The 18,820-nt window shown below is 38.4% G+C and overlaps 1 protein-coding gene across 5 annotated transcripts in view; it reads right to left on the bottom strand.

Moving 5' to 3' along the window:
• Nucleotides 1–18,820, bottom strand: part of mipol1 (mirror-image polydactyly 1) — a 63,177-nt gene that overhangs the window by 17,496 nt on the left and 26,861 nt on the right. For all 5 annotated transcript variants that reach the window (XM_036592742.1, XM_036592741.1, XM_036592740.1 and 2 more), the window contains 4 exons: nucleotides 16,811–16,940; nucleotides 12,906–12,939; nucleotides 10,897–11,067; nucleotides 4,784–4,885 (listed from right to left, as the gene is read on the bottom strand). In XM_036592742.1, coding sequence (XP_036448635.1) covers nucleotides 4,784–4,885; nucleotides 10,897–11,067; nucleotides 12,906–12,939; nucleotides 16,811–16,940 — 437 coding nt within the window. The remainder of the gene's footprint in view (nucleotides 1–4,783; nucleotides 4,886–10,896; nucleotides 11,068–12,905; nucleotides 12,940–16,810; nucleotides 16,941–18,820) is intronic.

Here is an 18,820-nt window from a genome sequence, read left to right on the forward strand (position 1 = left end):
GAGCACACCAAGATGTTAGGAGTACTGCATTAACACAGTCGTTCTTTAGCACTGCCTTCTGTCAACACTGATTTACATTTAACAGTGAAAAGAGCAGACAACAAAAATGCCTCACTAAAACCAAGAACATGTACTATTTTATCTAATATGGTGAAAAGCTGTCATGGTTAAACTCAATTACTCATATAAAAAAAATCTCATCTTAAAAATTGCCTTCTATAAATCATGAATAAATCAAAGATTAGTTGTCAATTTCTATGATTATATTTAACATTTTAAATCCTCATTCTGCTCTCTGTTACAGAAATAAACAGAACCTGATGGACACACCGTTACATTTCCTACATAGTATTTTTACAATTGCATGCAAAAGTTTGAGGACTCCAGGTCATACGACGCTTTGTTGATTTTAGTAAGTTAACACATCCTCTACAAAGAACACATTTCTGCACAATTAAGTGCACATTTACTGCTTATTTGCTGAATTTAACATAATGGGGAAAAATGAAACATAAAATGCAGTCTGTACAAAGGTTACAGAAAATGTATCTCCCCAATACATTAAGCTCTACAAATAAATAAAAATTGTGTGATAAATGTAGGCCATATTCTGTTCTCTGTAGAGGATGTGTTTTGTTCTAAACGGATTTCTGTGAAGCTGCTTTGTGACAACATCAGTTGTAAAAAGCGCTATACAAATAAATTTGATTTGATTTGATTTAACCTGTTTTTACTTAAAAATCGACAAAACATGTAATTTGACCATGAGTATCCACACTCTTCATATGACTCCACATAGTATTTTTTTAAATGAAGTTTTTATAAAAGCCTCCTATCTTATCTTAAAGTATTTCACATCTTTGAAAAACTACGCATGGCTTGTTAGCGTTCAGTTAAGTCTATTTTTACTGTTTGGTTTAAACAAAAATTACTCAACCATTATAATAATCATTAGACTACTCAATTACTAAACTACTACTCAAATATGATCAAAACAAGTGTAATTTGTGTGTGTTCATATGTGTTTAGGAGAAGGGTCCAGTTCAGAAGGGCGGGTGGTCGGGTTCGGAGGGGTTAGAGGAAGCAGCAATAATGATTTAATGCGTTAGCGGCTTGGGAACAGGGGCAGGCTTGTGTGATCACTGTGTGGCCGTCAGTGCTCAGAGAGAAAAGCTGCAGAGCAAACACAGGTGGTTCAGGGCTAGGGCAAGAGCCCTCAACAACAGCCTGCTTCAACTGACCTCTACAGCCTAACCCCATCCTCAACCCCCACACCAGCACTCCAGCCCAGGCATTTAGAGCACCCTAAACCCCCTCTCTCTCACACACACACTCCTCAGATCCGCTTGGTGAAGGTGTATGAAATGGCTGCTGAACAGGTTCTTTCTCAGGGCTCAGGTGAGGCAGAGATGGGCTGTAGAGATAAGACGGGGAAAAGCCCGGCTTTCTGATCACATCTAGCGCAAAAAGAGACTTTCACACTCAAACTGGGCAAGTGCTCTGCTTACTTTGTGAACTATGGTATAATATATACCAAATATATACCAATGCTTTCCTTTATCTGTGGCATCTGTCCAATTTCATACATTTTTTCCTCCATGATTAAAAAATACCAGTTAACTTTCTCAGTCTCAAAAATATGAGTGGCAGTTAAAAGCCTAGCAATTAATTTTCCCCCTGAATAAATCTCTAAAAGCTTATGCGCTCCAAGTTTGATATAAAGATTTAGAAATGAGTCTTTTGTACAACATTTTTACTCTATTCATTTTTCCCCTACAGCTTTACTGCGATTTCTTTAAAGTAAAATGTCAGTCGATAAATGGAAGTCCTGTTCATTTTTAAATTGTTTTGTGGATATGTTCCCAGCACTGTTGAGTAATTTTTCAACAGCTGTTCCCATTTCATTTTAAATTAAAAACCCCACTCTGTAATCCCAGGAGTCAATCTGTAATTAAGGGGATTTATAGAAAAAAACCAAGCGCTACATTAATAACAAAATTTAATATATTTCCTAATAAGCCATCAGTCAAACCATCTTAATTGTAGAACAGAAAATGCTGGAAGTCGCTGGAAGGCTTTGACAGGAAACTTGAACTGGACTATCTTTCCGATTATCCGCTTTATCGGTATTATATACATACATTTTAACAGTAAAACATGAGTCCTAGCTTGATCAGTCACAACAAATATGCAGTGTTTCTACTCTGCACTATCACATTGTTGTGGAAATGATTACAAGTATTAATTTCAGTCTTATCACTTTTACAGATTGTCTCGCTACCACCAAGAAATAATCTAGAAATGCAACAACATTTATGAGCAAATACAGGATGATTACTCTGCATGAAAAACTATGAAAAACTATAGTGTCTTACCTATGTGTACAAAAGGAAAAAAAAACCCAATTAGCAACATAAAAGAGAACACTGCACCATTAAACCATGAAAGTGAACACCACCCTTCATTTATTACATTTATTTCCAGTCAAAACATCCACTAAGCATAAGTTATTCACGTTTCAGCACCAGGGGAAATAGCAAAAAACATTTAAAAAAGCAGAAAAAAACAAAAATATACAGAAGCATCAACAACCTAATATAATAGAAGTTTTCAGCGATTAGTGTGTCCAGCTTTTGCCTTAATTACAGCTTCCATCACTTTCAGGAGACTTGTTTCAGTTTTGCAAAGAAGATCTGCAGGAATATTTTTCCACACCTCCAAAGTTCAGTCTTACAAGTTGGTTGTATTTTCTACTTCTCACATTCCAAATAATTCCAAACTCAGTCAGTGACGTTGAGGTCTGGACTCTGGGGTGGTCCATTGCTCTGACCAGCTTCTTTGATTGATTTGCAAAATTTATTTTCTTTTGTCTATTTTCTTTTCTCAGTAATAGGTTCTTTACAGCTGCACATCCTGTCAAACCTATAGTACTGATTTGTCTTCTCACAGTGGAAAGATAGAAAGAAACAACTGCGGACTTTTTCAGATCCGAAGCAAGAGTGGAGCTTGATTTTCTCTTCTCTCCCAAAGATGAAAGCTTTACAGTTTTGGTGGTCTACCAGGTCTCGCATGGTTGTTAGGAGTCCCACAGTCACACAACCTGTCAACTCCACTTTTGGAAACTCCTATTTTTCCCATTTCTTTTTCTTTGTCTTTCCCTTTCTTAATGCAAGTGGATTATCCTATATCTAATCTCTTCAGAAATATCTCACGAAAAATGAATAACTTGTATGTAATGGCTGTTTTGAGTGGAAATTAAATAAATCATGGGTGGTCTCTGACTTTCGCACAGTACTATACCTTTAAAAAAAACAATTTTTAGTTCAATATTTATGATTGTTTAGAGGTATATATACATTGAGGAACAAATTAGTCACACTTGCTTTACAATGTGATTTATAATCCAGTAATTTAGTGTAAACATGAATTAGTATTGTGTACATTATGAAAATTCAACGTTACAATTTGCCCCACAGGTCTCTCTGAGATCACTGAGGATTGTTCAGGAGAACGTGGTAAACAGATGCATCATAAAATGTGTTCATGTTAGGGGGTTAGTGTGAAATTGGTCTGTGTGTGTGCGCGTGTGTGGTGGGTGGTGTGTGGAGTAGTGGTCCAGGTCAGGGCCCTGACTCAGCTCTCTGACTGAAGTGTCCTCTCTCTCTCTCTCTTTCTCTCTCTCTGAGAGTGTGTTTACTCAGCTCTATCTAATGACGGTCCTTTTACAGCACTCTGCATTAAACTCAAGGGCTCCGGCTGCATCAGATAAATACAGCAAATCAAACAGGCTTGTGTTTGCCCCGCTCCACCCCAACAGGCCTGAGACGAGGCATCGCGGCCCGATGACCGCCCCTGTCATTTTCAGACCGTGTGTAACACGGCCTCACGCCACCACCCCGCTGCCGTTAATCACTGCAGGTCTGGCTCTCAGTCAATAGCAGTTAATAAATGATAGGGTTGATTGGTTAATGGGCTGATGATTGAGGGGGTCAGCGTTTAGGGGGAGAATCTGGGTTATGGAGGACCACCTTTAAAGGCAGGGCTGTTGGCAAACAGTCCCACTGTGCTTGTGTAACAAGTGCACTGTATTCTGCATATACTGCTTGTCAAAAGTTTGGGGACACCATGCTTTCTTTAAATTAATGTTTGTGTGTGCTTTTTTTTTGTTTTGTTCTTTTTTTTGTTAAAAGAATGTGTTTTTTACCCTCTTTTTCCGTCATATCATGAGGGTATTTTGCAACACTTCAGCTTCATTTTCAAGAAAGAGTCTTCTTTGCTATAAAGAGTAAATTTTGCCTAAATAGCAATTCTTTTTCATTGTTTTCCATTGCAACTATTGTTAAAAGCACACAGTGAAAATGTTTTATACTAAAAGTGATAAACAGCCAAAATGTTTGAGTGCTGACATCACAAGAGAATAAAACGTGCAGAGCTTTTGGTATTATTCCCAAAGAAGTACAGTCACAAATATAGTCACAAATATTTGCATGTGTATTACTGTTGTTTCTCAAAACAAACCTAAATAGGATTTGTTTTGTTATGGGAAACATGTTTATCTGAATTGAAAACATTTCTGGGGAGCTAGGTGTCCCCAGTGCATGTAAGGAAAGGACTAATCTGAGGGATATTGACATTAAACCACCTTTGGGGCAAAAGAGTTTCAATGTGTGTTTTTACTACTAGTTAGGAAAAGAAAAGTGTGAAATCATTATTTAGAAAAAAAACCTGCTCTTCATACCAAGGAAGACACATTCGTAAGTGTTGGTGTTATTGGTGTTGTTACCTTGCGCACCCGTTCCTGATTGTTTGGAGTGGCCAGTTGGCGGACGCTGCTGGTCTGGCTTGGCTCTCTGGACTGAAGAAGCTCCTGTTCCAGGCGCTTGCACTGTGGAGAAGCAGAACAAGTGTGAGGCAAGTAGCACTTTAAAACATCATGTTATACAGGCCTGTTGCAATTACTACATAATTGCCTAGTCGCCAGTATTTTAGCTGATTGCAATTATTTACCATAGTCGTTAGCTTCCACAATTATAGGCTAATGTTGCAACAAACAGAATGTGAAGTGGGTGCAAATTCATCCGTTATGGATCTTACAAAAACGATAAAAGTTGTAAAAGCTGACTTTGTGCTAGCTGAGCTTTAGAGGGCAGCAGTGAGTACTGTTTGTTTATTTGAGCTTGAAATGTTTCTGTGATCAGTTGGGAGCTAAGCATTGATAAATTGGAAATCAAAATAATTAATCAGCCAATTAATTTGGTCACTTTAGGTTTGCACTTAAAGAGCCCATATCAAGGAAAATCAAATTTATCGCATTTTAATTTTATCATTTCTTTCAATTGAAGGGTTTAGTACGAAAAGGTACTGATGTGTTGACTCATGACTGTTTTGGTATACAAAACCACACAAACACCGTAAGTGGACCTTACAAGAGAAATGTAGTATATGGACCAGAGTGGCATACATTCAGAAAAAAGACAAACATTTAAGCATCATTATTTATATGTTAAAAAATGATCATCTAAAATGTCATGATTGTGACGGGTCTAACACAATGCCTCTCCAGCATTCTCTTTCTCTCATGCCTGCCTCCCCAACATTGCATCATCAACCTCCCTCTGCACTTCCCTGCATCACTGTTTGTCTCTTTCTTTGTCTCTCATTCACTCTGACGCTTCTTTCTGGTATGATCACCCACCTATACATGCATACATAAACAAAGAAAAACAAACGGTCAGTGATTCTAGAAAAACTCTCCCGTATGAAGGTCTACAGCAAATCTAGCCTATTTTTCAGTTGTTTGTTTTTTGTGTAGTATAAATAAACTATGCACACTGTATACAGATTATGCTCTTCATTATTATTTAACACACACAGAGTTGAACTAATATTTACAGTGTGGCTTGCAGACTGGCTAAGAACCTGTTGCAGTGAAACAGTGTGTAACTATAGTTGTTCTATGAGAGGTGAAATCTCAGCAGGATACTAGCCCTCAAACTCAGTTGTTATTACATTTACGGTAAAAGCACACACTGCTGATATTACTCTCTCCGTCTGTCTGTAATCCTTGGAGGGGCAGATTCATTTGTGGGGTATTTCAGAATAAAATAAAAATCTTTATTATGTGGGAATGCACACAATTCCATGTCTGGGTGGGAAAACGGTTCAGCTATACAGCTCATACCTAAAGAGAAGCACTAGAAAGAGAAGCATGATAGTAATGATATAGGAACAGTGGGAGACAGAGCAGTTGTCTAAACTTGGTACCATCATGTATTCACACAGATCAGGCTCTCCTCCCTCATTTCTTCCACAGCTATAGGATGGAAGGTGGCACTGACAGATGGACGCAGCAACAGACAGACAGACAGTATAAACAGTGCAATGCGAAAGGCCCTATGCTGAGTATTATTGTAAGCTGGGTTGTTTTAGACCAGTCCATATGTGCTCTTCTCCATGTGCACATTCCAAGACCGAAGGACACTTACCAGGAATGTAAACCATCCTCACTGCCTGACAAGTCCCAATGTTTCAACATCCAGCTGCCTCAAAGCCCAGTGCCCGCGCAAACAAGCCGCTCAGCCTTCGAGCTCACTCCCGGCCCTTTCCTCTGCAGACTAAAATAATACTGCCACCGGCCAGACAAAACACACAGCTCCTCTTTAGTGTCAGCCTGAGTTATGGCTCCCGGGCAACAGATGTTTTTTGGGAGCAAAACGTATTTAAATCAGAATGCACCTCTGTTCTGACGCAAAGGCCTGTCCCTGCTGCTAGTGGCCCAAAAATAGCCCCAGTCAAAAGGAAATGTGGCGTACTAACAGACACATTAACCTAGTTATGCTCTTTAATTCACCACCATAAACACAGAGTGTCAGTCAAAACGGAAATTCTACCCAATTAGACAATTACAGTTGGTATTAAGAGTTTAAAGACATGTAATAGCCTGCTCAGGGAGAGGAAGAATCCACCAAATCAAATCTCAACGACAATCTCAACGACAATCGGGCTGGCCTAAATCATCTAGAGGGGCGACTTCATTTCCTCTCTCACTTTAACATCGGCACTCTATCAAGATCAGAAGAAATTCAATAAACGTGTGAGGCACAGGGACATAACGAAACGGATCTTATTCTCCACGTTCGACGCGAGGAGAGGAAGGAAGAGTGAATAAGATTTATTTCTCCCAACACTTATCCAGCTTTTCATATTCCAGCAGGCCAGAGGGATGTGGCGGCCCTCTGCCTGCTGCCGCCGGCTAATCCCTGCGAGATGAAGAGAGGGATGGGAGAAGCGGCAGGGGAGGGAGAAATCCTCAAGGATAGAGAGAGGACCCATCTCTGCCTTGGAAGGATTAGGCCGGTGTTTGCAACATACTTCTGAAATTGCCCCGTAGATGGGTTTTTGCCCTCACTGAAAAATCAGGGCACCATTTCGTGGGGATCTGAGGCAGGAAGGGGGGATTGCAGCAATATAGTGGAGGGGTTTGGTTGGAGTTAGGCAGGTTACACCTGGCCTTGCGCTTGTACGAAGAGGTTGACACTGTTTTTCACACTATACCAAATTTTCACACTCTGGTTGAGCTGATATACTGTGATTCATTTTATTCACTTGTTAAAAAAAATCTGAAGATTCTGAGACACAGATTCGCTGTGCATAATCTGAATTTAGCATCAGCATCATTTTTGTATTTTCTTCTCTTCCACTATTTGAAAATGCCAGTTGCCTGTGCATTGTGTGAACATTTCGTGATGAATGGGCTGAATGGAGGTAGTTCTAGATTACTTGTAAATAACCATACATTAACATACAGTATTGTGCAAACATCTCTTTCTAAGATAATCCACTTGCAAAAAGAAGGGGAAAGTCAAAGGAAAATAAGTGAAAAACAGGAGTTTCCAAAATTACTAAAAGATGGCGAGAAAATGGGACTCCTAACAATGCAAACCATGCAAGACCTGGTAGACCACCAAATCTGTTATCATGAGATAAACAGCACTTAAAGCTTTCATCTTTGAGAGGGAAAAAAAAACAAGCTCTATTCTTGCTTCAGATCTGAAAAAAATCTGTCAATCCTTCCATTGTGAGTCTGAAAGGATGTGTAGCTGTTAAGTAGTGAGTAAGGACATAGACAAAAAAGGATCAAAAATGTGCAGCAGAACCCTGAAACTGGACATCTGATATGTGTAGTAACATTTTATGGGCTGATAAATCTAAATTTGTAATTATGATAACTGTAATTTGGATTGTAAAAAAGCAGAAAATGCAACCAACTTCTAAGACAAACTGGAGCTCAAAAAGTTAATGAAAGATGTAGAGAAAATGGAACACCTAACATTCATGCAAGACCTGCTAGACCACCAGTACTGTCACCATCACCATCACTAGTACTTTCATCTTTGAGAGAGAGGAGAAAATCAAGCTCCACTCTTGCTTCAGATCTGAAAAAACCCACAGGCATTTCTGTCCATCCTTCCACTGTGAGAAGAAAACTCAATGCTATTGTTCTGAAAGGATGTATAGCTGTCAAAAACTGTAACTGAGAAAAGGAAATAGACAAATCCAACCATAAATATGCTGGTGTTCTCAGAACAATAGACTGACCACTCCAAAATCTAGACCTCAATATCACTGAATATGTTTGAAATGAACTGGATTGTGAGTAGAGGCAAATGCAACCTACTTCTAAAACTGAACTTTGGAGGTATGGAAAAATATCCCTGCAGATTTCTTTTAAAAACTGAAAGCAAATCTCATGAAAAGAACGGAAGCTGTAATAAACACAAAGGGTGGACACACCAAGTACTAAACATTGAGAAATTATATTTAGTCGTTCAGTCTTCTGTCTAATTCTCTGTTAAATGTTTTCAGCTTTTATCCTTTTGACTGGAGATTAAATAAATAAGGCCTCTGTTGTTTGCACAGTACTGTACATTGACACACAAGGCTTTGCCACTACAGTGATGACGTGCATGCATTTGAAGATATGAATATATTCAGTTATATTAATTTATACATCACTCCAGTGCAACTGTGAGATAAATGAGTAAACCAAAAAGCAAACATGTGCTGTAGTGCTGAGATGTGGTTATGTCATGCTAAAAGACTGGAGATGGAGAACTGGCCTATACGTTTGGTCCAGAATGCTGAAGCCTGAGTTTGGGCTGTCTAAGAACCAAGTAATTGAACTGCTGAGTTTTCTTACATGCCAGACTCTCCACTCAACCATATGTGAGTTTCCACACACAGAGAGTTGGGCATTTGTGAAAAAGAGCTAGCCTTTCTTCTGTGGAGGTGCAGTAGCAGCACAGCAAGCATTCCATGTAGCTGCATTTGTTCAGCATACACTCAGTCTGTTGTGTTGCCTTTCTTCTCCACACGTCTTACGCCTGCCTTTCTGTCCTGTTGGGCAGAACCGGAAAGGATCCGGGCAGGTCGCCCACTGGGAATGCTGCAGAAAGGATCCCAATCATAAATATTCCTGCAAATCCAGACCAGAAATATCAGAGCGGAGGAAAACAGTTTAGACCTCAGCCTGCGACCACCTACACGGTAGAATTTCTGACCATGTTAAGGGTTTTTTTTTGCTGTTTGAAGTTTCAGTGTTGCACACACCGCTTATACTGATACTCTGTGTTGTGGTTGTAGTAGCCATAATTTAGGAAAATAATATAATAGTGCTAATCAATGTGTTTTTTATAAACAACTATAAAAGCCCATATTTAAAGTGCAATTTCACTTATTTTCCAAGATTTCTGCATAATTTAATCAGGTAATCAATTCTTTACAGTGGTGGTGATAGGAACCAGGAGTTGTGATGTCCACAATGCAAATATAGCAATTTCATTTGCAATAGAAATGAGCAGTGAACCTTACTATGTCTTCTGAGGTTTTAGACATAATATTAATAATGGTAAAATAGTGGTAAACCTGAAAAGCATTTTGCTTTACAATGTCCTGCATTTATCTCTCCACCCTGAATATACTTTATTTTATACATTTTAAAATCAAAACCTCATCAGAACTATCATAAAACAATGTCTCAGGCATCAGACAGTGTATTTATAACACTTTCAAGTAATACCATTCTGTGAAGTAGCTTTAAGATGGATTAAACTTGTCAGACGTCTGGTTCTCACTACCGCTGTGAACAAGCTTCTCTAGAATGACACATTTTACAGTAAACCACTCTGAACTACTTTATCTACTACATCACCTTTTTATTTAATTTAATTATGCAGAAATCTTTTAAAAATCAGTGGAATTCCCCTTTAAGGTCTGCAATCTGTGTCTTCAAATATCTAATCACAATTTATCCACCAGTCCAATAGTGTGCACCAGATAAAGATGCAAGTGATTATTCCAACAATGAAATGGACTTTAATATGACATCATTATGCAATATAGCCAATATTTATCAACAGAGAAATCTGAGCAAATACACTGGCCCACACTTGAACTCTACGATGGAGTAAAATATCTGGATGTCAATATTTGGCTACCTGCTTGTTTGTTTTCATTTGATTGAAATATGTGTGTAGGAATGGTATATCAAATATTTGAGGTTATGCAGCAATATTTGTCACTACATGTGAATTAGGTAGTTGGTGTGTTGATTCTTAAATCAGGGTCGGATCAGTGAATAAACAGATGTATGTGGTTTAATAGACTGATAATCAAATGCTTCTTGCAGATGGGTTAAAACACGGGAAGAAAGAGAGATAGTCAATATTTAGAGAGAAGTATTTGATGTATTTCAGTGGTGTAAAGGTTTCTGGCTCGGTACACAACAAATGAGTGTCAAGTGTTTAGAGCCCATGTGTGTGTTAAAACTGACCCTTAGCAAAGCGCGTGTGTGATGTGCATGTGTGTGTATGCTGGGGTGGTGCTACTGGTTCCTACCTTGGTTAAGGCACTGTCTCTCTCCTCTATGACAGCTTTCATCTCCTCGGAGGTGATTTTGGAGCGGCGCTCTCTGGCCTTCTGAACGCGCTCCATGATGGCCATGCCACTGCGCTCAATACTCAGAGCAGAATCCGCACTGCTCACCCTGTTCAGCAACTCCTCCAGGTCCTGACACACAGACAGACTTGTTTTTATACCTTGTCAGGATGTGGGGTTATAGACACACTCTTAAAAATAAAAAACAAAAAAGTTCTTGGGAAAGATGCCAGAAGAACCATCTCTGGTTCCTTAAAAAAAAACTTTCAAAGGTTTAAAATGAACAGAACCATACATTCAAGTCAAGAACCATTTTATATATATATATATATATATATATATATATATATATATATATAATTCTTGTTTAAAGTCAGACATGACAGACCTTTTAACAAGAATCAAGTGACGAATCAAACGATTGTTAGCACAGAATAAACATGAACAGCATCTGTGCTTTCCTGTTCTGTCCAACCAGGAGAACCCAAAAAATGAAGAATAACTGGTTTAGTTTCTGTACCACAACCTAATTTTTATGTCTCGTTTGTCTAAATTAATGATGTATTTTGAAGAAGACTGATAAACTTGAATACCATAAAACATAACATTTTTTTCCTTTCAAGTTAGTTTGTTGAGTAGAGGAATATAGTTGGGTTTTGTTCCTGACTTTTTGATATATATACACACACACACACACACACACACACACACACACAGTACTGAGCAAAAGCCAGAGACCCTTATTTTCCAGTCAAAATGGACAGAGGCCTTAACAACTAAATACAAGAACAAAATTCCAGCATTTAGTGGCCCAAACTTTTCAACTTTTCATTTTCAAAGAAATCTGACAGAATATTTTTCAACACCTTCAAAGTTCAGTCTTAGAAGTTGGTTACATTTTCAATTTTCGATTTAATCAAAGCAATAGTTATCACAATTACACACTGAGATTTATCAGCCCATAAAACGTTACTCCACATCTCACAAGTCCAGTTTCAGGGTTCTACTGCACATTTCTTTTCTTTTTTTGCCTATTTCCTTTTCTCAGTAAGAGCTTCTTAACAGTTACACATCCTTTCAGACTCATAGTGTTGAGTTGTCTCCTCACAGTGGAAGGATGGACACAAACACCTTTGGATTTCTTCAGATCTGAAGACCGGAGCTTGATTTTCTCCTCTCTCTCAAAGACGATAGCTTTAAGTGCTGTTCATCTGATGATGACAGTTTGGATGGTCTACCAGGTCTTACACGGTTGTTAGGAGTCCTATTTTTTCATCATCTTTTAGTGATTTTGGAAACTCCTGTTTTTTCACCCCATTTATTTACCTTTGAACTTTCCCTTCCTTATGCAAGTGGATTTTCTTCTTTATTATCTAATCTTCTCAGAAATAGCCATTTTAGATCTGTGAGGCAGCCAAGGTGAGTTTGAGTAGTTCTTATATGAATGATAGTGTCTCTTTGAAAGGGAACATAATGTCAGAGGTGTGTTGTTGCTCAAATTCCAGAGAGCATCAAAAAGTCAGGAACAAAACCCAACTATATTCCTCTACTCAACAAACTAACTTGAAAGGAAAAAAATGTTATGTTTTATGGTATTCAAGTTTACCAGTCTTCTTCAAAATACATCATTAATTTAGACAAACGAGACATAAAAATTAGGTTGTGGTACAGAAACTAAACCAGTTATTCTTCATTTTTTGGGTTCTCCTGGTTGGACAGAACGGGAAAGCACAGATCCTGTTCATGTTTATTCTGTGCTAACAATCGTTTGATTCGTCACTTGATTCTTGTTAAAAGGTCTGTCATGTCTGACTTTAAACAAGAATTACACTTAACAAATTTGATATCAGCTTTCTAAGAGACCCTCACAATCCTTTGTTTCCTAAGGTCGTTTTCTCATATAAGACAGCCTCACAAAAACGGTACACAGAAAAATTGTAAGACCACATGAAATTCTCTAAAGGGCTTACCATGTCACTTTCCTCTGGGTTAATATTCTCCAGCCTGGAGAGGGAAAGAGAGAGTGTGCACGGGAGGGAGGGAGGGAGTGACAGAGTGAGACAAAGAGAGAAATGAAATGTAGTGAGCTTCCATCAGTTTCCTTTCCTCCACTTGGCAAAATGAGATCACTTCCCAAAGCCAGTAATTGCATTCTGTTGGTTTTTCGCTGTGGAGCAGAAGACACTCCAGCATATTAAAAGTGCCACCAGCCCTCAGTATTATTCCACAAGAATGTCCATTCTGCACCGACAGTGAACTGTTAAGATATTAATGTTTACTACTCTATATGACTACTGGGATCAATTGTTCATATGTGCAGAAAAGAAGGGCTGAACTGTTTGGACCATGCAAGCACAGAGCCTTTTTATGGAGGTAAAGACACCTTTAATGGAGGCCAATGCTCACTGAATTATGGGTGCAGCAGCCTTTAAAATATCCCTGAGTTCTTGGTATTCTTATTCACACTTGGTACGTTGCAATTCCACACTAGGTAACATCAACTATTACATCACTTTACACTAGGATTTTGTAATACAGGAAAATTCCACGAAATTTTAATCATGTCTCAACATAATTCAATGGTTAAGATATAAACAATGTCATTCAGAGCATGAAATGAAACAGAGCATTGTTGAGAAACTTTTACAATGGTGCTAACAGGAACTAACAGGTGGCAAATGTTGTAAATAAAGCCATTTTGTTCACTATCCAATATGACCAGTGAACCTACATGTGCCTTCTGAGTGGTGTAATGCTGATAAAGGTAAAATAGTGGTTAATCTGGATAAAAAAGATTTTCTTCAGGTACCATTTTGCACCCTGCATATACCTCTCTGCCATGCATGGATTTTGAAAAATATATTTTAAGATAAAATCTTCTCACAACTAGCCTAAACAATTCTGACTAGGCAAGTTTCTGTAAACTAAAGCATTTCACATCAAAACTTTAATTAAACCTGAATGATTGCATTATACAGAAATTGTGAAAAATCAGTACTTCAACTTATCGCAAGAATTTCTCTTGTATTCATAAACTGAAATGTCATTTTACCACTCAAGTGAGCTTCGTGATCATCTATTCATTTTCAGGAGCTGATAAATTGCCTGATAAACTGCAGAAATACCCCTGGCTGTGTGTCCCTCTCCTTTGAGAGGGAGTCTGATTGTTCCAGGCTCTCTCTGGCAGAAAAAACAACAACTTCTCATCTCATTTACAAAGGCATTACATGGATCACCTCCCATTATAAAGGTACATACTCATTCACACACTGGACCCAGGAGTGACCTCTGAAAATAAGGGTTTAGAACACGCTCTCCCATTCCACCGAAGATAATGGGATTCTACGTATCAATTACCATGTCTAGAGGGAGGCTGAGATGGGCACTGCAATACATCTAAGAGAAGAACGCATTTTCATAATTAGATTTTGAAGCGATCTGGCATTCACTGGAATCACAGAAAATGCATTTCATGCCTCTCAATAATTGCAGCTCAGTTGACTTGGGTAATTATCAATAAATTATGAGTGAGAATGAAATATTAAATAAGGTTCACTGTGATTCATTTTTAAGAACAGAACACAGATTAAAAAATGAAATTAAAAAAACTTTCATCAGGCATGTACCATTCAGTGTGTGTGTTTATATGAATATATGCATGTATATGCATGCCAGTTCAATGCATTAAGCTGTATTCCCCAAAGTAAAATTGTAATTACTTCTCAAACTGCACAGAGACATATTGATTGTCATCCCTTGCAGGTGCACAGAGGAGCTTTCGTCTTTAAACGGTCCCACTACTTAAGAACAGCATTCTCACCCCATAACTACCTGCATCCAGCATTACCAGCAAAACTAAACAAACAGGAAAAGAAGATCACATTAATTAGGGCAGTTGAGGCAGGGTGTTAACGGTAAATATCTGCTGAGCTGAAGGACTTGATTGATTTCCTATGCACTGCAACTCTTTTGACTGACAAGCCAGTACTAGGGCTGGGGACTCTTATGAAATGTCACACCTCTCTGATATATTTCCAAACCAGTCGATATTGGATTTTTCCCTCCTCACCCTTATCGCCCCCAAGTCCATTCATCCAGCTTGTCCTGCAACGGCAGGAACAAAGCAGCCTCCTGCAGCGCTGGTGAGTAAACCCACACCCTAGGTGCAGTTCACAAAGCCTTAAAACACCACTGCAAAAGGCCTGAAAATGTTAGGGTGCTTTGCAATACGAGGTTGAAAGAAGAGGTATAATGAAAAACATCTTGTTTAGCATTTCACAGAACCTCAGGAACCTTCACTTTCACCTCATTCACACTTTCCTTCACTTTAATAAAGGTTTAAATCAATGGTTTCATAGGACAATAAGTCATTAAATCATCTCTGTATTATCTCCTTATATCATATCTACTCTACACCTACTGTATGGCTACAAGTAAGCTGTAATGGGCCACTGAAAGTCCAACACATTCACATCAGCTGATAAGGCACTAATCGACAAACAGCTGTTCAGAATAAATCACTGGATATTTGGAGCAAAAAAGCAGTCTGAACGGACCCCAGCTATCATGGAAGATTTAAGTACGTCATAGCCCAACTTATAAAAGTTTTGCCACCGAAACTGATTATAAGAATCTAAATATTCAGATAATTTGAGATATTGGTTGATTTGATTGTACATGGTTAAAAATGAAACACAGACAGTTTTAGTTACTGCTTACTGCCTGATCTAAATGTCAGTTGACTTAAACAAACAAAAAAAAGAAAGCCTGTTTAAATCTGTCACCAGAGGAGTTATATCACATGCACAACGAGTACAACTGGAGCTTTCTGTGTGCTATTGTGTTTCTATCACCGCATAAAAGATGCACGGGGCGTGCACGATATGCACAAAATTTCCAAGGACTTAGTGAATTATCTACTATGGGTGTCATATCTTCATCAGTATAATGTTGATTTTGCATTTGAGACCTAAACATTGAGACAGACCTTTCTGACCCTGCGAGTGTGACATTAATATGTAAAGATGTATGACGTGGTCCAAAAAACTCTTTACAGGGTGACTCGCAGCAGCACACAGGCAGCTTATTTCAGCATGTTTTTTCTACTCCCCACTCAGGAATGCTAATTCTGTCCATTTTAACAAAAAATAAATAAATAAATAAAACAGTGCCGCTTTAATCAAAGTAATGATGAAGTGTGATTGACGTGTGAGTGATATTTCTATTTATGCATTCTCTTGGGTAAAATGGTAGCTGGTGACACAAACTAAATAAAATGTAACTAAACCAAACAAACAAACAAATAAAAGCAACAACAGCACTACAAAGTCACAAAGAGTAGATAAAATGGCAGAAAAGTTTTTCTGTCGGCCTTCAAGGGTCATCTGTCAAATTTCTAAAACGCAAATAAACAAACGAAATTGAAATCTAAAATAATATAAATACTGCAGTGCTGTGCTGGGGACAGAGCTTCCCAGCATTCTTTGTGGTTTATGTATAAAATTTTTGTATTGTTGTTTTTCTTGTTGTTTTTGTTAATTAGCTCTTTTCCCCATCAGTTCTCTTCACATACCGGTATCCTCATGTTAAGGTTATATTTGGATGCGTTTTACATGTGTTTGTTATTTCAAACATGACAGCCTTTTGTGTCAAGTTTACCAGCTCAGCATTTATTTCTCAAAGGAAGATTATAAATATCAGTGCTTTATCTGTGGCGTTTTGCCTATACCAATAAATCTGCGTAACCTCAATGTCAGACAATTTTATCAGTCAGGACTAAACATAACGGACACCCAGCTAGGCCTCAGGTCTTCAAACAGGACTCAGGTAAGAAAGTAAAGGAGCTGGTTTGGATCACTGTAACAGAAGGACTTACTCCAACGCCGCCTCTTGAAGCTTCTTGGCTCGGAGTAGAGCTTCGTCCCTCTCCTCATTAGCTAGCCGCAGTCTGGCCATCACAGCCTGGTCTCTTTCCCTCTGAGCTTTATAAATCTCCTCCACCAGTGCTGAGAGACAGACAGGCAGGAAGAGAGAGAGAGAGAGAGAGAGAGAGAGAGAGAGAGAGAGAGAGAGAGAGAGAGATAGAGAGAGAGAGAGAGATATGGATGGTTATTACTCTTGTATTGCTGAAACCAGCGTTCCAGCTGCACAATAACAAGGCTAAGCTCCTCGGGAAAGAGGTTATTGCTACTGAAACACTGTGGCAAAGGTATTAATAACTATAAGTGAGCCTCATTTTGAGATGACTGCCTCCACTCAGGTTTGACATGTGTGTGCCCGGAGTAATAAAAACAGCAGCTCTGCAGTCAGAGTCACTTCCAGAAGTGGCATTTTATATGGAAAATTTCAGCATCAAAATACCCTGCTTTATCACCACTATCTATAAAGGGAGAGTAAGCAATTACATGCGACTCATAGATGTCAGAAACCATCTCATGGTCTCCATGCATGGCAGAAGCATAGAGTGTTTGACCAGTAGGGCTCAAAAGGACCACACTGGTACAACAAGCAATAGGACTCAAATGGAAAGTACTCGATATGTGGAATATCCAATAGCGCCATATTCAATACAGTCCTGTAAAAAGTCAGAGACCACCCTTCATTCAATTCCAGTCTGATATTTATTTTTTAGTGTCAAGAAAAAAATAACAGAAGAAAAATATTTAACTGAAAATTACACAGAAACCTCAACAACTAAATATAATTTAATTTTTTCAGTATTTATTGTCCACCCTTTGCCTTTATTACAGCTTCCATTCTTTTCATTTGCTTCTAGTTTATCAAAGAAATCTGCAGAGATATAGTTCCACATCTTCACAGCTCAGTAGTAGAAGTTGGTTGCATTGGTTTCTGCTTCTCACAACCTCCAGCAACCCCAGACACATTCAATGATGACGTCTGGCTCTGGGGTGGTCAGTCCACTGTTCTGACAACAGCTTGATTTGCAAATCAAACACGCTAACAGTTTTTTCCTCAGAGCTGTAGCACTCATTAACCACAGCGGACACCTCGCACTGAAACAAACAAACCACCTTTACTGTACTACAGTACAGATCATTCTATAACACAGTGATTGTTTGCACAACTGTACAACTGTTTATTTTTACAAGGTTCATATCATTCTGAATATTACTGTACGTAATAGTCGTATCTTATGTCTCCTCAGACTGTGTATGTACAGATATTCACTCATCTCTTTAGCTCCTTTCACACTGGCTCTTTATTATTCTCTTATTCTCTATTCTGTTTATTATATACTTGTTTTACTTGGCCCTTGTTTAAATCTTTTTTTTTTACCAGTGTGTGTACATTTCTGGTCTGTTTAGTATGCTAGATGTAATATGGTGGTCTACCAGCTCTTGCACGGTTGGTAGGAGTCCCTTTTTCTCTGTATGTTAAAATAATTTTTCAACTCCAATAGTTTTTTCCCACTTATTTCCCTTTGCACAGCATTGTATATCCAAAGTTTTCTTGAATGACCAATATATATAAAACTGAACTGTAATGAATAAATCATTAAATGAGTTTAATGAAGTTTAATGGAAAAAACTTTTCTTATTGCTAACAACATCCAGGTGGTCTGTAGTCTCTCAGGTAAAGTCTCAGAATCAAAAGCAGACAATAAATGACGAAGGGTCACCCACGCTTTTGTGACCCTTTTAGATTCCTACACAAGCCTGCCACATCCTGCTCCCAAAAATAATCATACATTGAAACAGTTCGGTAAAATCCACAAGATTTCAGGATTATAAAACTGTCCTCAGCTCCGTGCTTAAGCCCAATGAAAGAAGCACTGAAATCCATCAACACCTAATTCCTCTCCTCGTGCTGAGATGGCTTAATGATAAACAGGCAGCCTCCTGCTAAGCCATGACAAAGTTCAGTA

The sequence above is a fragment of the Colossoma macropomum genome, unplaced genomic scaffold, assembly GCF_904425465.1.
Source record: "Colossoma macropomum unplaced genomic scaffold, Colossoma_macropomum, whole genome shotgun sequence".
In the NCBI taxonomy this organism is placed as follows: Eukaryota; Metazoa; Chordata; class Actinopteri; order Characiformes; family Serrasalmidae; genus Colossoma; species Colossoma macropomum.